The following is a 22,332-nucleotide window of genomic DNA, read 5'->3' as shown; positions in this document are numbered from 1 at the left end:
TTGTTAAGTGAACAAATGTTTGCTATGGGTACAACTCTGCTGAAAACCAGAAATGCCAGTTTTCAACACAACCATCAGTCACATGATTACAGGATGCTTCATGTGGCCACAAACACGAATTCAGGCAATTGCCAGGATTCCACATTGATTGGAAGGCTCAATCAATCCATCCATAACAAGAACCTCAGTGAACAAAGCCAGAAATAGACAAACATGGAGACTGCTTTAGAAAGAAAGTTGTAGCTTATTGAAGAGGACAGCCAGACAGAGAGATGGCTCTGGAAAAAAAGTGACCACATGTAGTAGGGAGTGGGGTTTTATACCTTCCCAGGTATGTTCCTCTGGCATGAACTTTGACCTGAGTCTGAGTGTGCCTTTCTGGTATTCTGATGGTGGTGAATTAATCCTATTATGTCCCAAAGGTCATATCCTGCTTCCCTGAGGTTGTGGTTGATGACTATTCGATTTTTGGTGTGAGGGACTGTTGATTCTAGGGATCTTTCTTTCTAATCCCAGTTTCCTGACTCCAATCTTTTTGACAAGATTATCATATCTGCATTTCTGCTGACCTGGTTTCTGTCTGGGACAGAGACTTGGGGTCTGTGTGTTTGGTTTCTGCCTTTAAAATCCTTTAGGGAAATATATTCTGCCTTTTTAATATTCCCAAAAATATTTCTCTCTCTGGATAGCTCCACACTACACTGGCACATTTTATCTAGTTATAATACTGTATATAGAGACCATTTCATTGAATGTATACATTGGAAAAAAATGAGTATGCCAGAGTTACAGTATAAGAGCTATACAATCCTTTCTGCAGTCATCCCAAAGATTAACAGACATAAGATAGCAGTCTTATCTTACTTTTTTAAAAAGTTTGCTTTTGTTGCATCGGAAACTTTCCTCGGATTTACAGATTATATGAAATAGGCCACCAACAGCGCTACTTGCAAGAGAAACCCTCTTTCTCTAATCTGCTTCCTCCACCTCTTGTGCTTATGAATAGCAGGAAGTTTCACGAAGTAAAACGTTTCTATATACTGGGCAGAAGTAAATAAAAGGCGCCTGGGTGGAGCTACGGTAAAATCCTTTGTGAATAGGCGGAGCCAAGTCACTGCGACTGCGGGCGCGTGAGCGTGACGCAGATGATCCGAGAGTACCATAGAGACTCGGAACTTTTACGTAGAATCAGGAAGTGAGTTGCGGAGAACGGCTAGCAGTATCTGGTGCAGCGTCGAGTCGAGGAGGAAAATAAGTAGTGGGGGGTGGGAACGAGAAGTGAACGAGAAAGAGACGAAGATGGCGTCGTTCATTACAGTGCAACTAAAGAAAACCTCGGAGGTAGACTTGGCAAAACCTCTCTGCAAGTTCATCCAGCAGACCTACCCCGGTGGGGAGTCTCAGGCCGAACATTGCCGAGCCGCCGAAGAACTCAGCAAGCTGCGCAAGAGCGCGCTCGGGCGCTCGCTCGACAAGCACGAGAGCTCGCTGGAGACCCTCCTGAGGTGAGGCGCGCGGATGGCAAGGGAGGGGGAGGGCGCGCGGGAGGGCCCGCAGTGAGGCTGCGCGTGGGCCGCGCCCTTGCCTGCTGAGTTGCGAGCAAGTAAACTGAGCCAGCTCCTGAGCGTAGGCGGCTGCCGTGGCTCCAGCCTGGCGTGACAACTGGACACCACGCTACTGGTGGGTGGGTGAAGGTGGAGGTGACGACTTGGATGCTTTCCAAGCGGTCCTCCTTATCCGCCTTTAAAAAAGAAAAACGACAACAACGAAAATGACACCGGTTTTGTGTTGTTGAGTGTGGGTTAGTAGCTGAGAGTTACGGTAATATAAAGGAGCCGACGCTCGCTCTATCTGTCATCATCCTTCGCTAGACACCTTGAATAGAAGTCACGAGCTCATTCCTGGTGCTTTGCCGGTCCTCGGGGTAGTAGAAGCAGAGATGCGGGCAGAGTGATGCCTCCTGTTTTTCTAGGTTATGCTTTCTTCTGGATTTATTTTGTGACTAATATTTGGGCACAGTCTCCCCCTCCCCTCGCCCAAATATTAGGCATTCTGGAAACCAGTTCATTTTTGATTCTTCACAGTTGAATTATGGGTGAAAAAATTTACTGAAGGATGTATGAGTTCGCCAAAAGATGTAAATATGAATAGACAACCGGACTGGAAAAGTTGAATGTCACCCTCTTGTACTACAGTATAGGGAAAATTGATCCGGAAGTTTATGTGATTGTAGATTTCTTTATGATATTTATGTAAATGTATCTCCATATGTGCAAATTTCCCTTTAATGGTTGTAGTTGTCCTGTGAAATTTTAGATTGTAGTTCTATTAGCTTATCTTGCTTGAAAGCATTCACGGGAGATGCAATTTCTAGAATTACATGAAACATATTTAATGAAGTAGAAATTAAATATGTTTTTGAAATTACCATTCCAATAAAATTTCTTGAATTGTCACTAATTTGATGTTAGTTTCCTGGATGATGATTTTCCAAGAAGGCCAAGAATATTGTTCCTGCAATTGTATCAGTGGATTGTATATATATGTTTAATTCTTTCATGTTCTCATCATATGCTAAATAACAATGATAATATATCGGTATTTTAGAGAAATTTGAAGATTATTTTTAAATGCTAAATGTCTCTAACTGAAAATCTAGGGTAGATTAATCTAAATTAGAAAAAGTAAGTTTGGTATTACTTAAATTTTCATAAATGATTACCTTTATGAAATAGATTGCTATACACAAATTATATATAATGTATACAAATGATAAAAGTATTAATATTGGCATTCAGCAGGTTACTCATCTAAAAGTCAAACATCATGTATAGCACACTATTTTATACAAAATTCCATTAATTAAAGAATATTTCTTACTAAAAATTAATATCTGGGTAGTATGCAAAAGCATTTATAAACCTAGATGGCCTGAGCTTTAACTCTGTTTTGGTTATTGATTCATGACCCAAAATATTGGGCATATGTATTACCTGCATTTTTGTGCCACTTCGTTCCAAAATTATTGTGATTATGGATCAGTGATTGATGCTCAAGACAACCATATGATCCCATAAGCATGGGAACTGATTCATAATCACAATAATTTTGGAAAGAATGGCACGGAAATGCAGATAATACATTTTCCCACTATTTTGCACCATAAATTATGTTTCACTTCAGTATAAAAATCAAATCAGTAATTTAATGTTGGTCCAACATTTTAGTTGTAACTATTGCTCGTTCATTTAAAATACCATGAGGGCAGGAAATACTTCTAGGAAGTTAGATTTTTTTTAAATCTTCAGAGATAAATTAATAAATAGAATATCCCATAAGATAAAGAATTGATGTATGGTCTGTTTATATATTAAGCCCCATTCTTTGCCCAGCCTTTCTCTATGAAGTGTGCTCGCTATATTTTAAAAAGACAAAATCTTTTCTGGTAAAATAGATTTTTTAATTTCACTCAGTGAAATTCATAAAACATATTACATTCTTAAAACACATACTAATTAATTAGGTGAATATTAATCAACGTGCTATACATCTTACTTAAAAAAATTGGTCACACAAAATCTTTATACACACACACACACAGAGAGAGAGAGAGAGAGAGAGAGAGAGAGAGAGAGAGAGAGAGAGAGAGAGAGAGAGAGAAAGGGGGGGGGGGAAGGAAGATTTGACTATGTGTTCATGTAGAGATAGAGAGCCATCTATCTCATTCATGGGTTTCTGGAGTCCAGATCTGGTATATTTGCAACAACATATACATTTATGGGGGTTGATTTGTTTATTTCAGATACTATGATCAGCTGTGTTCCATAGAACCAAAATTTCCATTTTCTGAAAACCAGGTAATAAAGCTTTTAAATATTGTTTTAAAATGCAATATATTGTGTAAGAGTATTTGACATTGGAATATAAAGTTGCTTTTGAATGAATCTTGTACTTTTAAGCTATATTTCCTAATTAAAATAAGTGAGACTGTGAAGACATCAGCGTTGGAGAGGCATCTTTTACACAGTGTGAAAATACTCTTTTGGATCACAAGGATACATGTCAATCACAGTTTTGGAATGTATTAGTTTCTCAAGAAAATTTCTGTATATACTCAACTCTATAGAAATTAAGAATTAGTCCAATTAATTGAATTGCATAAATGTTTATTAAAACAAAGATTGTACACCCAGTTCTGTTTATAATAGTAAAATAATGTAAAAGGAACTCTAATATATATATATATTTAAACATACGTTGAATTTTCTTATAAAACTTCCTTTTTGGAACATTTATACCTGTCTTAAAGCTAGAAATTAATTTACTGTTTTTATTTATATTTTCAGATCTGTGTAACTTTTACCTGGAAAGATGCCTTTGACAAGGGGTCACTGTTTGGAGGATCTGTCAAACTTGGTAATTAATTATTACAGAATTCAAAATATATGGAATCTAAATTATCCTCTTTAACTTACTATATTTAAGAATTGCTTATTTATTAAATTGCTATACTGCTCATCTCATGTGACTCTTATTTAAAAGTCACTTTCACTGCAGAAGAGACATGTGGATTCCTTCATGAATTTGAATATAACTTTTGTTTTGGTCCCTAGAAACAAAGCAGTGTTAGAACATAATAATATTGTTGGTAAAAGATTGCTTAGTTTTATTAAAATTTTTTACTGGGAATGATACATATGAAATTGATTTGTGCTATGAAGACTACTTTCTGTTGGTTGTGCAACTATGTTCTTTGTGTTCACAAACCCTAAAGGTTTTTGATTTGTTAAGGCAACTTGTAGTTATCTATCTGTGTAAATACTATATATCCTTTCAGGTTTTTCTGTTCATTGCCTACTTTCAGTGCTTTGTCAGTTGAAAGGAACTAGAATCAAGTCAGAACCAGAATTGAACCACATTGTTATTTTGTATTTTGATAGCCAGAGGTATTCTTTTCCACTTTGACATATATTCCAAAAGCAAAAGTATGAATATTTAATATTTATAAAAATGTATTTCTTTGTAAACCCCAACTAATTTGCAAAAGAGATACAGAAAATGTAAGCAGGATTAATAAAGAGTGTAATAACGTTAGACTAACCTGTCAATATAAGGCACCATCTCATTTGTCAGGGGAAATAATCTAAAACCTCAGTCTGTTCACCTGGGAGCAAGAAGGGGTAATTAGAAATATTCTGTATATGTGATTTTATTCCTATATCTACCAAGCATTTAGATAGAGCTTGTAACTTTATCAGGAGATAGTAAAGGTAATGAACTTATTATTTCAATAGCATTTAGCTTTGTGTACTCTCAGAAGATAACTAGGATGAGGTTGGGTAGTATTTGGATGTGAAATCTCTAGGAAATACCAGGATTGTAGATTAGACAGGAAGATAAAGAAAAAGAAAAAGAAAAGAAAAGATGAAGGCAAATCTATTTTTACTGTTACTAAGTAGACTGCATTGATGTGTCCATGGAGTTACCAGGGGCTGAACTTGATTCATATTTGGGTGGTTTATAGATGTGTGCTAATAGTCCAAGAAAAACGAATGTTTTGCTGTTTTAGTGGTCCTTGACATTTTTGCAGTCTGTATCATTCTTGTACAGGTAGTCCTCGACTTACGACCACAATTGAGCCCCAAATTTCTGTTGATAGGTTAGGCAGTTAAATGAGTCTTTCCCCCATTTTACAATCTTTCTTGCTATTGTTGTTAAGTGAATCACTGCAGTTACTAAGTTGGAAACACAGTTGTTAAATGAATCTGGCTTCCTCATTGACTTTACTTAACAGACTGCTGCAAAAGGTGATCATAAGACCCCCGGGACACTGCAACCATCATAAATTTGAGTCAATTCTCAAGCATCTGAATTTTGATCATGTGACCATGGGGATGCTGCAATGGTCATAAGTGTTAAAAGTGGTCATAAATCACTTTTTTCGATGCCATTGTAACTTTGAACAGTCACTAAACGAATTGTTGTAAGTTGATGATTACTTGTAATGTGTTCATTTTTAATCCATGTTTATAAAGCCTCAGTCTTGTCCTATTCTATAATTTGTTTTATATTCATTTTTATGATAGCAGACAGTTTTAAAAATAACTTCAGGGTGCATTATTCCCATATATCCTTGAATTCTTCCAAAATTAGAATATTTTGCTACATTCTTTATTAGTGGGTTTCTTTTTCTTTAACTATATTTTTTAGTTCTTTCTATAATAATAATAATAAAGTTGGAAGGAACTTTGGTGGTCATCTAGTCCAACCCCTGCTCAGGCAGGAAGCCCTACCATTTCAGACAAATGGCTGTCCAATTTCTTCTTAAAAACTTCCGGTGTTGGAGCATTCACAGCTTCTGGAGGCAGGTTGTTCCAGTGGTTAATTGTTCTAACTGTCAGGAAGTTTCTCCTTAGTTCTAGGTTGCTTTTTCTTTGATCAGTTTCCATCCGTTGCTTCTTGTCCGGCCTTCAGGTGCTTTGGAGAATAGCTTGACTCCCTCTTCTTTGTGGCAGCCCCTGAGATATTGGAACATTGCTATCATGTCCCCCCTCGTCCTTTTCTTTATTAAACTTTCTTGTTCTCTCTTTTTCAACTTTTCAAAAACCTTTCTTACCATGTTTTCCCCCCTAATCAACAGAATTTTATCACAGGTAGATTTATACTTAGTTTCAAAATCTTCATATATTTTAAATAGAATTTTAAATAACAGGTAGGCTACTGATAATTAATTTTAAAATATTATTTCAAATCTATCTGATTCCTTAGTCTGTTTGATTTTTGAAAATCAATTTTCTAATCACCCTTCATCTGTTTATTCTCAAGTAGGAATTTTTTAAATTCTTAAACTTGCATACAATTTATTTTGCAAGGAATAAAAGGAAACTTGTCATTCTGAAATTTCTTACTATTTCAAAAGCCATTAACAAGCAATTTCCAGAACTGATTAAGAAACCCAAGTATACAAATCCAGAGTCCTTGTTCTGAACTTGCAACTCAGCGATTACTTTCACTTGGGTTGGAGAACTCTAAAATCTATTGGAGACACGCTATATTTTGATCTCCTTTTGCATAACCATTGTATGGAATGCTTGTGGCTAATACCAGGTCCTCTCCTTGGTCTGGAATTCTAAAGAGCCAATCCATTCACAGGCTCTTCATTTTGCTGTGGTTGTCAGCTCCACTGAAAATGGAACCATCTTAATTACTTTTCAAGAAATCAAGCTAGTTGTGTTTACCCAGAACCAGTAAAGACAAACAGCACAGTGATATGACTACAATAACAATTCTTTAAATATTTTCATCTTAAATCATAAAAGCTTTAAGGTTAGTTATTAGCAATTAGATCATCTGGAAAACAACTAATCTTAATTTTGGTTTTTAAAAAAAGGATTGTGTATAACTTAATGTGTTCCATAGATCTGCAGATTTGTTGATGTTTATCTATTATTATATGTTTGTGCTTTTATTAATTAGTACAGACTTCATTATTGTTTGATTTATAGATAAGAATGTTGGTTTTATGACCTTTGTTTCAGCTCTGGCAAGTTTAGGCTATGAGAAAACATGCGTGTTATTTAATTGTGGAGCATTGGCCAGTCAAATAGCATCAGAACAGAATCTTGACAGTGATGAAGGGATGAAAGCTGCTGCTAAATATTATCAGGTACAATTTTTGTTTATGATTAACTATTTATTGGAATTTATAATTGTTTTGTTCAGAACTTAGGAGTGTATCTTAAAAAAATCAGTAATTACAAACTAGGAAAACTATCTAAGATAGGAGTGGGCAATTAATTTTTCAAAAGAGCCACATGAGAAACTGGGACTGTTGTGCATGGCTGAACCAATAGGGCTGTTATGGTGGCAGACATGCATGAACATACATAAATTCAAAAAAAAAAAAATAGCAATTGCCTTCAAAATAAAAATAATGCAGTTGTACTTTGTGCATGGTATACATTTATGTACATTTGATTTCTAATTTCCAATTATTATTATTGCCAGACAGGTGATAGCCAAAGGGCCCAATGTGGCCCAGGGGCCATAAAATGCCTAGGTCTGATCTTAGATGAATATTCTGTATCAAAGAGAAGAGTGGTGATCATGATCTCCTTTGGACCAGCATCTCTGTCCTGCTTAACTGTTTATATTAAAATAAAGTTGGCATGTCACAAAGGAAAGCATCAGTCTTCAAGTTAATTTATATTTCTTAAAATTTCTGTGGGCATCATTAAATCTTTTTTTGTTTACATGGTCAATTTGGAATTGTGACCCTTGCTCTGAAACAGAATTTAGGCTAGAAGGGTTAATAAGGAATGGTAAACAGATAATAGGAATAATAAAAGAATTGCAATAATGTATTCTAAAACAACAGTGCTATATGAATAGTTATATTCTAAGATAATTATTTTGTGAGTTGACAAACTCTTAGTAGCCATTTTAAAAGAGCATCAACAATATGTTCTCAAAATTCCAAATGTACCATCAATTTGAAAAGCTTGAGTTTCCTATTATGTAGATGTATATTGCCTAATTTTTTTATTACAAGTCAAGGAATATTTTCATTATCTAAGGCTTCTAACCACTTCCTTCTCTCAGCTAACTTAAGTTGTATAGATATCAATAAAGTTCTAACAGACTTAGATGTAGATATGCAATAAGAACTTTTTACAATAGCTTAAGTCTTTCTCAGGCATCCAATTAAACTAAATGCAATAGGAACAGTGCCTTAAATGGAATGTCTATTTTGTAGTGTTTTTCAATATATTATTTAGCATGCTTATATAATAAAACGTATTATTTTCTCAAGTTTGGTAGTGGTGCCTTCCAGCACATTAAAGATACCGTCCTCTCTTCATTAAATCGAGAACCTACAGTTGACATTTCTCCAGATACAGTTGGCACACTAAGCCTTATCATGCTGGCTCAAGGTCAAGAAGTCTTTTTTCTGAAAGCTACCAGAGGTATGTAATATAAACTGGAAATATATAGATTTTATAACTTTATTTTTACCAGAAATTAAAATCATTGGGAGTATTAGTGTATTTATTTAAATTGGAAATATTTTCAATTTAAAATTTGAAGTGAGCACTTTCAATTTATATTGAATGATAGAAAATTTAATTTAAAAGTTGAAGCTAAAATATCATGATAATTTGAAGAATTTGAATTTATGCATTTATTTAAGGAATTGAAAGACCATCTGTTTCTTACTACTTTGGTTAGTGTATATCAGTAACAATTAAATATAAATATAGAATATAAAACCAAGATAACAAACAACAATTATACTGTAGTTAAGGCTGGACATAACAGGCAATCTACCACTTTAACAAATTTACTTACTATCCTTGACCAATGTATAGAATTTATTTTTATCTACATAAAATATTTTTTACTTTTATAAAAGATACTTTATTTCCATGAAACTTTTTCATATGGATAAATTGTGCCTATCCACATAAAAATACCTGACAACAACATTTCTTAAATTGGCAATCAAAATTTTCAAGTGTAGTTTATTTATTTATAAATTTATATAGTTGCCTATCTAATTTGTAAGTAACTGGGTGACATACAATAGTCAATAAACATATAAAAAGAAACATTTAAAAATAGAAAAGTCAACATTAAAATGGAAATAATTTAAATGATTTTTAAAATTTTAATAATATAGATAATGCTGATATGCATTAGTATTGTATATGATTAAGTTAGCATACTATGCATTTATGGATGGCCATCAGGTGATATATTCTTGCCTCCATATTCAATAATATCTAAAATCTTTGCTTTTATAGTTGTTACCCTTTGTTTATCAATAATATGAACACCTATTCTGCTGCGTGAAATGCATTTTAAAAAATATATAATAGACATTTATTTGCATCCTGCCTTTATTATTGTCACAAAGGCTCAAGGCAGAGAACATATTCAATATATTTTCCTTTGTCCACCAGAACAATCTTGTGAGATAAATTGAACTAAGTGAGTGCCCAGAATCACCCAGCTACCTTTTATGGCTGAGGCGCTTTCTAGCCTGATGCCTTAACCACTAGACCCATGATGGTGAACCTATGGCATGCGTGCCACAGGTGGCACGCAGAGCCCTCTCTGTGGGCTCGTGCACCATCGCTCCAGTCCTAGGACTTCAGCTGGGTTTTATAAAACGTTTTCACTTTGGGCCTCTGCCGCCATGTGCAAAATAAAAAAAAGGTTCAATCAATCAATCAATTTCAACTTTTCACAGGAAAAAAAATCTCTCAAAGTTGGAATTGATTGATTGAACTTTTTAGTCCCACCCAGTCTGCTGTTACCACCGAACCCACACCCACCCAACTGGCCACACCCACCCAACGGGCCACACCCACCCAATGGACCATGCCCATCCGGCATCCGATGATACATAAGTGGATTTTGGGTTGCAGTTTGGGCACTCGGTCTCTAAAAGGCTCACCATCACTGAACTAGACCAAACTAGTTCTTGTGTTGGTAGCTAACTTTTAAAAAAATATTATTAAGTACTTAATAACAGTAGAAATGCTAGAATATATTTTGTGAATCTGAGGACAAAGCCAATATAATAGTAATATATTTTAGAATTAGTCATTTGAATAAAGTTACTTCCTCTGTTTTTGTCTGTATATAAATATATAAAATAACATTAAGGCTGGTACATTTTAAAAACAATATTTTTATGGAGCATCAAATGTCAGTGTCTAGCACAGAAGATTTAGAGATACATAACTTGTGATATAATTTGATGTTCCTATAGGGAAATTCAGAATTCATACTCTTATGTATTATTTGAATGCATTAATTTAAAGTAAGTGGATCAAAACAGTGCAAAAATTAAAAATTTGCAAATCTTGAAAGAACTTTATTATTAAGATTGCTTCATAAAAGGGAAATCTCTATTCCTTGAGCTTCGTTCAGTAATTTATTATTTGAGGGAAGTTTTTAAGAAATGATCCAGCTTTATGCATTTTCTGAAAGTCTTATTTTCAACTAAAATCTAGGTATTATTTTAAAAATAATATTGTATATAGTTCTTGTCGCTGTTTGATTTATAAAAATAATGGAGAACTTTAAATTCTGGTGACAGTATGTAGTTCACTGATTTTGCAAATAGAAAAATACTGCTCAATTTTTCAAAACTGACACTGGTTCTTTTTTATTTAGATAAAATGAAAGATGCCATCATTGCTAAACTTGCAAACCAAGCTGCTGATTATTATGGTGATGCATTCAAACAGTGCCAGTACAAGGATACCTTACCCAAGGTTGGTAATTTCATACTGGAGACAGCAGAAAGGAGTACAAATATGATACATGTTGAGTTACTGACTTGAAGCTATCAGTGACATTTCAAATATTTTGTAATCCTTGCTTGACATTTGGCGTGTGGAATGAGATGAAGAGTTGCAGTTAATTTTGAATTTCAGTATGTGAAACGAATACAAAATTCCCAATACCTCTTAATTTTTAATCAAATGAAAAAGAAAGTCAAATGAACATTTTTTAGAATATATTTATATTCACATTCTGAGTTGCTTGAATGCTTGAGTCCATATGAATATTTGCATGTAAACATTTAGTGTATACTTATTCTATATGTGCTACTTTTGTATATCTCGCTTAATTTGATTGATGGTTTCTTTAAGTGATAAGAATATCCTGTGGACATTGACCAGAAGATTGATTCTTCTATTACACCCCATCATGTTTTTGGATGTTCGGAGACACACAAATGCTGATTTGAGGCTTAAAAGATCAATTGAGAAAGAGTGAAGAAAATTTGTTTCTGTAATACTTCCTATAATCTTTCATAATACAATACTTTGGTTAAGACAATTTATTGTTGTATTTAATTTTGGAAAAGCTAAAGTGAGCTATTAGAGTGGTTTTCATTTGGCAACATTTTTTTAAAAACTTAATTATCAGGAGGTTGACAAGTTATTTTATGCAGTTATATGTCATAGCATAGCTGCTGAGAGCAAAGAGGAACAATAGCACAAGTTTAAACTTGGTTTATGTATACTTGAAGACATATATCTTCCTGCTTAAAGTACCATATTTTCCGGCGTATAAGACGACTCAGCGTATAAAACAACCCCCAATTTCGGAGAAGATTTGCATGGTTAGAAAGTTGTCTTATACGCCGGAAAATACGGTAGCTATTGGGACATGCTTATAAGTAGCACTGCTTTGAATTTCAGTTGAAAATATTATCATCAGGAATTCACTAATACTTTCACAATACATCAGTATTGCAATATAGTCACCTTGTGGTGAGATGGGCTGCAAATAAATTCATTAAATAATAATATGGCTTTATACTGCTGATCAACTGTGGACATATTTATGCAGTTTAAATATTTTTTGCTTTTCAATATACTAAGTAATGATTCTCAATGATATTTTATTTTACCACAAAAGTAAGCAAAACGTAAGATTTATTAGCAATCAGACTTGTACCAGGCTAGAAAGCCGGAGACCAGGAGTTCAAGTGCCACCTTAGCTGTGAATGCCAGCTGGGTAACTTTGCCCTCTTTCTCAGCCCAACTCATTTCACAGGGTTGTTGTCGGGAAATTGGAATAGGAAGTTGTGTCGGATATGTTCACAACACTTAGTTATTCATAAAAATAATAAAGGCAGGATATAAACAAATGTTAGCCTATTAGGGGTTAAATTGTAGAACTGACCTTCAGGATACCAGTAGAAATTCCAGTTTCAAATGAATTTGCATGTTTAAAGAAAAAGATTAATTTGAAAATGGACCAAAGGCAGAGTTGGTAGATACACTCATCCTCACTCGTTCCTCCTATTTTTTTCTTCACTATTAGCTGGCAGTTTTGTTAATATTTATATGATATCTTCTCTTTTTAGTGATATCTTTTGCAATACTATAGGAATAGACAAGCCAAAGATACTCTGATGATACGTACTTCACTTTCATGTCCTTGAAGGGCAGGTATTTCCAAAAAAATAGCAAATAGAAGCAAATAACATTTTAAGTAGTTATTGCAAGCAAAGTAATTTAAAAAATTCAGTAACTTTATTAAGATTGTATTATATGGCACTTCTACAATCTTATCTTGATTGATGTGAATTAGCAATTTTTAAATATATCTTTACCATAAGGATCATGTTACTCTTTTATATGTGGTCATGTGTTAAGCTTATTGAGTGACTCCCTTTCTCTTTGGACTAAATTCATTATTTTTTCTCAAGAATGTTAACTGGGTGATCTACATAAACTAAGGTCTAGATAATTTGTGTTACTTGGGTTCATAAATATAATGTGTAATAGTATCCTTGCATATTTGAATTCTTAATCCTTCCTAAACTAACCTGAATGATAGAAGGGATGATTTAGGAGAATTCTAAATCAAATTAACATTTCCTGAATTTAACTGTACAGATTAATATTCATAATTCCACTAAACACAATCCCTGCATGTTGGTATCTTTCCTCTCCCAGGCCTTATCTAAAACATTAATTGGGTGTGTCTAATGTCATGTTCTTCTTCCTTTTCTTCCTGCATCCCATGTTGTCTGTGATGGTTTATGTGGTTGGACTTTTCCCTTGGTCAGTATTTTTATTTCCAGGAGGTGTTCCCTCTTCTGGCTGCAAAACACTGCATAATGCAGGCCCATGCAGAGTACCATCAATCTGTACTGGCAAAGCAACAGAAGAAATTTGGTGAAGAAATTGCAAGATTGCAAGTGAGTAACATTTTTAATAGGAGAGAAATAATATAGTCTTCAGCAAATTATAATTGCACTAAGAAAAATATTAATTTGTTTACTGAGAACTTCTCAAGTAGATTAGTTTATAACTTTTACCAGCATTACTATTTAATAGAAGCAATTGATAACACATAGAAAGGAAGCATCCTGTATGAAAAATGCTGACACTTGGAAATGAGCAGACAAAGATTCTAAATATTCCACTGGATTCAAGATTGACTGTAAGGATTTTCTAGACAGAGGAATTGATTGTTAGTCATATTTTTTTGCCACAGTTATCAGTCAAACCAAAGTGAGCAAAAAACATATTGGAAAGATACAGAACCTGACGATTTGTATCACTCATTAATAACTTAATTCCTCAAATATCACTTGGAACATTCAGAAAACCACTACAAATATTTTGCAACACAAGAGAAACTCTATACTTGGTAATATAAAATTTAGATACTCCAAAACAGTGACATGAATGGCACAGATAAATAAACTACACAATAGCACAAAACAGATTTGGTCTCCTATACAATATTATATAATTATACAATACTATAAAATTACCCTCCAAGACTGCTGCTGATGAAATATTTAAGGCATCAAAGCACTTGATACAAAAGATATCTGGATAAAGGGAAAAGTTAGGGTTTTCCTGTACAATTTAATCAGATATTGTAGATGCTTATAACCTTCCGTTCTTTGTCTAATGTTTTGTTTTTTCAAGCTCCACAATTAATAAAGTATTTAAAGAAAATCAGATGAAACCAATCGGGATGCCAGTTAGATTGATCAAGCACAGTGCTTTGAAGGATGTTAAGACAATTGAAGATATTTATTTTTATTAAATTTATTATAGTCACCCATTCTTACAGACTTTGGAGGCTTTAAAAAAAACCCTAAGTTACTATATTAACACAGTTAAAAACAAAAATGAAACAGCCTGGACTAAAAGCACCCATCAAATACATAATGCAACTGCACAGTGCCCTTCTCTAAATATACTGTAATAACTGCCAGGCTTGAGACCAAAACCAGGTTTTAAGACACTGTGTAATTGGTAGAAGCCAGGCCTTGATCTGAACCTTAATCAGGTCTGCTGCTAACTTTAGTTCTGCCAACTTGGTAAAATTGCAGTAAGTAGACTTGGGAACCATCAGCCATTAGATCAGAGCTTTGATGGCTGTTGGACTATACTGTATCTACATTTAAATTGAACATTATTTATGATTTGCTACTTATCCATCATTTGTATTTAACAAAAACTAATATTTTTATCTTGTATAATTGATAAAAAAAATGTCAGCCTATGCTAAGAAGCTAAATTTTGAAGTACTGTTCTCATTTTATGGGAGTTTGGCAGAGAGGTATAGCATTGTCAGCATAAATTACCCATATATTAAATTCAGTGGGTAAGATTTAAATTGGACATTTACAATTGGTAAATTCCTGTTAGAATATTTTACTGCCAGTGTGAAAGGCATATAATGTCCAAATAATAATTGATATTAAACAATCAGAATAATTTGTTATTGTGAAGCTTGCGAAGCTTATATAGAAAAACTCTTAAGTACTTGACTATTTTCCATAGCTGGCATTTGGAAAACCAAAATAAAATCCAATAAAACAAAACAGGTATGCTAGGAAATTCTGGAGTAAAAATTAAATGTCAGTTCATGTACAAAGCACTACTCATTATGCATGCCACCTTTTAAATTTGATGACTCGTGATACTCATATGCAGAAATATTGCATTCAGTTATTATAAAACTGTTAGTTTCAGACTGTTTTGTTTTTAATTTAGCATGCTGCTGATCTTGTAAAAACAGTGACATCTCGTTACGATGAATATATAAATGTTAAAGACTTGTCTGACAAAATCAACCGTGCACTTAGTGCTGCAAAGAAGGATAATGACTTCATCTATCATGACAGAGTTCCTGATCTTAAAGATCTTGATCCAATAGGAAAAGTCAGTCTTGTGAAAGCAACTCCAGTTACTATCCCTATGAGTCAGAAATTTACAGGTAAGTGTGATTATCACTGCATTCTAATATTGGACACATGATTTCAGCAATCCCATTCTGATTTTGGAATTTAAAATTATTTGTGTTGTCTCTTTTGAATGTCAACCCATTAGCTTTTCTTTTACTTGTATTTTTCAAATAGGGACTGGTTTTATTGTCCATATCAGTTCAGCAGTATACTATTTGATATTAAAGTTTTCAAACTATTGAAGTGTTTGAATCAACTGGTAATGAATACCAGTTTGGTTTTAAGTGTATGTTAACTATGCTTCAAAGAATATACAAATGAAATCTATAATCTACTGTCTTCTACAAAGTTTTAGTAATCCTTTTGTTTTGAAACTCAATGTCAAATATTATCAAGCAGGCTCCAAGTCTTCTGAAAACAGGTATGTAAGGTTTGCATTCTTGGTGATAAAAGATCACTGTTGCATGTCTAGCTTGGAATGTGTGGGATACCTTGGTGGCATTGCCTTCACATTAAAAGTATTAGGATAGACTTCTTGAAACTGTAGGTTTCAAGACGTGCACATTAAAAAAACCCTTGGATTTATTCTAAACTTTCCATATTTCAGATATTTCATAGAATAAAAATAAAATTAGATAATCTTTAAATTATATCACTTGAAATTTTAGGTGGGAGTATCTTGAGGCTGTTCACTAGGGTAGACCTCTTTATTTATGTTTTGGGATATAAGTAAAAGTGAAATTACTAAAAAGTTCATATTTGATTCTTTGTGAATCTTGTTTTGGAAAAACAACGGGGAGCATAAAGTCTAGTAATTTCAGGTAAATAATGGTGGGAGGACTAGAATATGAATGGATTTTATTAATTGTGGTATTTTACTTTATAGATTTGTTTGAGAAGATGGTTCCTATGGCAGTACAGCAAGCTCTTGCTTTCTACAACCAAAGAAAGGCAGAGTTGGTTAATAGATCAATAGGCCAGATGAGAGAGGCCACCAATTTGGCAAATGGGTGAGATGATTATTTTGATGTCTGACTAGGTTCTAGAGAAATTTTGCATTAGTAGAAAAGTATTTGGCAGTACAGATCTATTGAAGTTGATATACGTTGATATACTGTATTAATACTATAGTAAAAAAGTAAATTTCAGACATTGGATTGGGAATGAGACCTCTCCAGATAGTTGCTCCTTCTCTTGTGTATGCCACTTTAAATTCAAATGAGAAAAGCAATTTATAAAATGAAAGTCTAGTTTTTTAAAATGTCTCAATGGTTTTTTTGATTGGTATGTAATTGAAACTTCGTCTATGGTTGAATTCCTTATACTCCCAATCAAAGCAAGGTATTTCTTAACAATAAATTCATCTGATAATGTTTTTGGTGATGTAAAAAATAGCATCAGCATAAAGCACTCTTTGACTTGTTTAAGCAAGACGGCAAACTGAAATAATGTAATCCTGTCTAGGGTGCTAGCATCCCTTAATCTCCCTGCTGCTATTGAAGATGTTTCTGGGGATAGTGTTCCTCAATCTATTCTACAGAAGTCTAAGTCAGTGATTGAACAGGGAGGCGTTGAAGCAATAGATCAATTGATGAAAGATCTTCCTGAATTATTGCAGAGAAATAGAGAGATTCTGGATGAGGTATGTTTGCGGTAATAATTGCAATATTAAGAAATCACATACCTTTTTCTTAGTAGAAAAGGTAAATTTTCACATTTTACTAGTTAAATGTTTCTAATTTAATTGATGGGAATTGCAATGTTTATATAATAGGAAAGGAACCAGTTTAAGAAGTATTAGCAGTGATATTTTATTGTTCAAATGACACTTGGCTGATATAATTGCAAAGCATGGTATTTAATTTAGATACATTATTTAGGTTTTAAGTTTAATTCTTTGTTAAGTCACCAGCTTAAGTCATAACTCTTAAAGGGAGATAATTTAAGCCAAAATTCTGTCAACTTCCCATTAAAATATGAACTAAAATTATTTTAATTGTTTTTTTTTAAAAAAACAATGAAAGTCACTAAGGATATTGGATGAAGAAGAAGCAACAGACAATGACTTGAAAAACAAATTCAAGGAACGTTGGCAAAGAACACCATCAAATGATTTATACAAGTCTTTGAGGGCAGGTAATATATTATTGTGTATTTGATCTTTATACTAGGTTGCTTACTACATAGAAATTGGCATGAATCTCTTTCTATGCTGATTTTTATCCCTAAATATATTGCCACAACATTGAAACAGATGGGTAAGAGCACAGTAGAAGCAACAGTCTCAGAATAGGAACAAACTTACATTAGGTTTGAATTTGATAGATGATATGTTTCAGTTCCAATCTGAATTGATTATATTGAGTCAACATATAGATGATAGATATTAACACTACAAAATATTGATTGATTATTAGTTTATCTAATAAATTGATACTAATGCTTTTGTTTACATTTCAGGGAGCTAGATATTAATTTATTTTGACACTTTAGTATTCATAATGTGAGGACAGACAGTAAAGACCTACCTTAATAAATGATTATTACAATATTTTAATGTTGATATAATGTTGATTAATTTAAACTTAGATAATTTTAAAATATTGCCCATTTTTACGCTAGTATTCCCAGGAATTATTTATAATTCAAGTGTAAATAGGTCTTGAAAAAAAACAAAACATCAACTCAGAATAAATGAATTCAATATCTTCGCTTTCATTGGGTTCCAATTGCCAACATTCTAATTTTTCTCAATACTATTCTGTTTGATAGTTTTTCAGTATTTTAACAAGCACACATTTTTAAAAATATTGTGCTTCCAATAACTTGTGGGATTTGATTTTAAAAATGTTTATTTAAAAATTAATACCCTATTGGCCAGTTTTTCTATAAACTGGATGGAGGTAATACTCAGTGTGGATTATCATTCTGAGATGATTATGGTCTTGAGATGAAAAATGAGGGTGAAGTTGTTTGTTTCAAGTTCTGTTATGCTATCTCAAATGTTTTATTTTCATGAGAAGAAAGATACAGTTTAGAACAGTGGTTCTCAACCTTCCTAATGCCGCAACCCTTTAATACAGTTCCTCATGTTGTGGTGACCCCCAACCCCCCATCCAGCTGGCCGGGGGGGTATCAAAAACTTGACCAAAAAAAAAAAAAGGAAAAAGTGGGAAAGTATAGGTTGTCCTCGACTTACAGCAATTCGCTTAGTGACTGTTTGAAGTTATAACAGCACTGAAAAAGCGAATTATGATCATTTTTCACACTTATGATTGTTGCAGCATCCCCAGGGTCATGTGATTTACATTCGGATGCTTGACAACTGATTCATACTTACAATTTTCACAGTGTCCCAGGGTCACATGATCAATGGCCAGGGGGCGTGGCCAGCTGATCACTTAGGTTGCAGAGTGCCTGTGGGGGGGGGGAAATCTATGGATCTCTGGAATGAGACTGGGGTGGGTGCCAGCCTTCCCTTCCACCTTTCTCTCCCCTTGTCCTTTCCTTCCTTCTTTCCTTCCTTTCCTTCACCTTCTTAGTCTCTTCCTCCTTTCCTCCCTCTCTCCCATTGTCCCTTCCTTTCTTCTTTCCTTCACCTCCCTTAATCTCTTTCTCTTTCCCTCCCTCTTTCGTATTGTCCCTCCTTTCTTTCCTTTCTTTCCTTCACCTTCTTAGTCTCTTCCTCCTTCCCTCCCTCTCTCCCATTGTCCCTTCCTTTCCTTCCTTTCCTTCACCTCCTTCTTAGTCTCTTCCTCCTTCCCTCCCTCTCTCCCATTGTCCCTTCCTCCCTTCTTTCCTTCCTTTCTTTCACCTCCCTTAGTTTCTTCCTTCTTCCCTTTTTCCCATTGTCCGTTTTTCCTTCCTTTCCTTCTCCTCCCTCTTAGTCCCTTCCTTCCTTCCTTCCTTCCTTCCTTCCTTCCTTCCTTCCTTCCTTCCTTCCTTCCTTCCTTCCTTCCCTCCCTCCCTCCCTCCCTCCCTCCCTCCCTGTCCCTTCCTTCCTTCCTTCCCTCCCTTCCATTGTTCGTTCCTTCCTTCCTTCCTTCCTTCCTTCCTTCCTTCCTTCCTTCCTTCCTTCCTTCCTTCCTTCCTTTCTTCCCTCTCTCATTGTCCCTTTCTTCCTCCCCTCCTCTGTGTCCAGGAAGGGACAAGGGGAGGGGGACAGGCTGCCAGAGGCAGAGGAGAGCTCCACCCAGCTCACTTGCTCAGCTTTGTCAGAAAACATGTGACTTGCTAAGTTAGCAGAAGCCCCAGGATCAGCGCCGGGCTACAGCTGATTTGCGCTTCTGCTAAATTAGCAAGCAGCATGTTTTCTACCAAAGCTCGAGCAGGTTTGCTGGGCAGGAGCCAAGGAGAGCTGCTACAGCTGACCTGCTTCTTGGCTGCTCTGCAAAAGCGCGGATCAGCTGTAGAGGTTTGCCCCGATCCTGGACAAGAGGGAAGGAAGGACGGACGGAAGGGACAAGGGGAAAGAGGGAGGGAAGGAGGGACAAAGAGGGAGGCGAAGGAAAGGAAGGAAGGAAGGAAGGAGGGAAGGAAGGGACAAGGGGAGAGACAGAGGGAAGGAGGGACAAAGGGAGGCGAAGGAAAGGAAGGAAGGAAGGAAGGGACAATGGGAGAGGGGTGGAAGGAGGAAGAGACCAAGAGGGAGGGAAGGAAAGGAAGTTCCAGCCAGGAGAGGCTTGGCAGCTCAGCTGCCGAGGAACAGAAGAGTGCAAAACCAAGGAGAAGAAGGTGGCGGTTTCCTCTCAAAGGGGGCTCCTTTTCTCCACTCCTTCCCTGGGTTTGTGGGGAATTTCTTGTCACCAGCACTGACAGGTGCTCCTTCGAGCCCGCTGCGAGCTTTCTCGCCCCCTTTGCTTCTCTCCCCCTCTCTTTTGTGAGGATTGTAGTGCCCTTGGGAAGCAGATCATGCTTTGAAAGGAGGAGAGGAGGAAGAGTCCCTTCCTCCTTCCCTCCCTCTCTCCCTGTCAAACCCCGGCGGGCTCGACATGAATAGGCGGAGGAGGAGTTGAGGACGGGCGGGGTGGCAAAGGAGATCGGCAGCTGTCGCCAGACCTCCCAGCTGACAAGCGCAAGCTCGGGGGTTGCCAGCTGACGGGCTCAGGAGTTGGTTGCTGCGGTTGCCTCCCCTTCGCTGACCTGCATGTACGAGAAGAAGTCGATCCAGTTGCTGCACAATAAGTCTCTGGGGAAGGCGGGGCCTTGCTCTGCGTCTGCGCTCTTCATGCACCCCCTGCAGGGCACATTTGGTAGAGTTCTTGCAGACTGCCTCCAAGCAGCATATTTTCCACAAACAAGTGAGGTGGAGCAGAGGGGGGAGGGAGAGAAGATGGTTGACAAGCCCTGCCTAAGACCATCGGAAATATGTGTTTTCCGATGGTCTTAGGCGACCTCTGTGAAAGGCTCATGCAACCCCCAAAAGGGTTGCGACCCACAGGTTGAGAACTGCTGGTTTAGAAAATAGGAGCAACCCCCCAGAACCTGGGTTATATGTCTCAAAATAAATTTGGATTTCAAATAACCGTTCTTGTACACGTTCAAGTGATAGAGGAATTTCACTTTTTGTAGTATAGAATTTTAATTTTTGAGCAAGCATTCTGAATATAAACTTTGTTTCTTTATAATGACTGCTAGTGGAAGGTAGAGTATGGCATCCATAATTATTAAATGATGACATCTGTCATCATTTAATAAAGCTTTTAAAATCAACAACAAGGATATGTGAAACAGTTTTTTTCAACACTGGGAAGAATATACTACTACTGACTCTGGCCCAATCAAATTCATGGAACTACCAATTTAACAAAGTATTGGTAACCAGTTCACATAACCAGTTTCCCAGAAACTGGAAATGGATGTTTTATTCCTCCTTAGCAGGTGAATTATAGCAACGTTTTTGTATCAAAAGGCTCATAGGAAGAAATAAAGCAGATATTACCTTAAGTTATAAGTTGATAAAGGGAAATATTCAGTTTTTAAGATGCTGTAGCTATTTTTCCTTTTATCTGACTAAAAAGTCTTTGTGAAAATATTGCTTTTTTGGTTGTAAGTAGTTGATAAGGGCATAAAAATTCACTTATATTGCTAATTAGTAAGATGTCATATTTTAGCTGCAGATTTTTCTTTGGGCTTTTTTTATAGAAGGAACCAATTATCGTAATGTACTGGATAAAGCAGTACAAGCTGACAAACAGGTTAAGGAACGGTACCAATCTCATCGAGATACAATTTCATTGTTATGTAAATCAGAACAAGAACTTAATGCAGCCATTCCATCAGCAAATCCAGCAAAAACAATACAAGGGAGTGAGGTATGAAAGAAATTTTTTAATGGTTACATTTGTTGTGGGAAAACTCCAATCTGAATAAGAAATCAAAGCATTTGGAGACATATGCAAAACTAATTCTTGGCCAAATGCAAAATGTTTAAAGCAAGGCTCTAGGCTATATACCTTATATGTTATGTAGGTATAGTAAAGAAAGCAATATAAATAATAGAGTGACAGCCAAAATATAGCATCTGATAATATTATGGGATGACTCTACTATGGCCTGCTGAAACACTTTGAAATTCCATTTTACAAACT

The 22,332-nt window shown here is 35.4% G+C and overlaps 1 protein-coding gene across 3 annotated transcripts in view; it reads left to right on the top strand.

Moving 5' to 3' along the window:
• The first annotated feature begins 1,157 nt into the window (after positions 1-1,157).
• The window catches only part of LOC120305291 (programmed cell death 6 interacting protein), a 34,414-nt gene continuing 13,239 nt past the window's right edge, over positions 1,158-22,332 (top strand). The window contains exons 1-12 of one of the 3 annotated variants that reach the window (XM_039336915.1): positions 1,158-1,505; positions 3,803-3,857; positions 4,347-4,416; positions 7,539-7,666; positions 8,813-8,966; positions 11,185-11,285; positions 13,601-13,732; positions 15,552-15,774; positions 16,629-16,752; positions 17,207-17,384; positions 17,767-17,878; positions 21,887-22,056. In XM_039336915.1, coding sequence (XP_039192849.1) covers positions 1,300-1,505; positions 3,803-3,857; positions 4,347-4,416; positions 7,539-7,666; positions 8,813-8,966; positions 11,185-11,285; positions 13,601-13,732; positions 15,552-15,774; positions 16,629-16,752; positions 17,207-17,384; positions 17,767-17,878; positions 21,887-22,056 — 1,653 coding nt within the window. In that variant the 5' untranslated portion in view covers positions 1,158-1,299. Of the gene's footprint in view, positions 1,506-1,585; positions 1,681-3,802; positions 3,858-4,346; positions 4,417-7,538; positions 7,667-8,812; positions 8,967-11,184; positions 11,286-13,600; positions 13,733-15,551; positions 15,775-16,628; positions 16,753-17,206; positions 17,385-17,766; positions 17,879-21,886; positions 22,057-22,332 lie in introns of those variants that run through there. The other 2 variants (XM_039336916.1, XM_039336917.1) reach the window with 2 other exon arrangements.

This window comes from Crotalus tigris, unplaced genomic scaffold (genome assembly GCF_016545835.1).
Source record: "Crotalus tigris isolate CLP2741 ecotype Arizona unplaced genomic scaffold, ASM1654583v1 scf7180000017666.379230911805:20528666, whole genome shotgun sequence".
In the NCBI taxonomy this organism is placed as follows: domain Eukaryota; kingdom Metazoa; phylum Chordata; class Lepidosauria; order Squamata; family Viperidae; genus Crotalus; species Crotalus tigris.
Note: the sequence above shows the minus strand (reverse complement) of the source record. Positions and strands in the feature narration are given on the sequence as shown.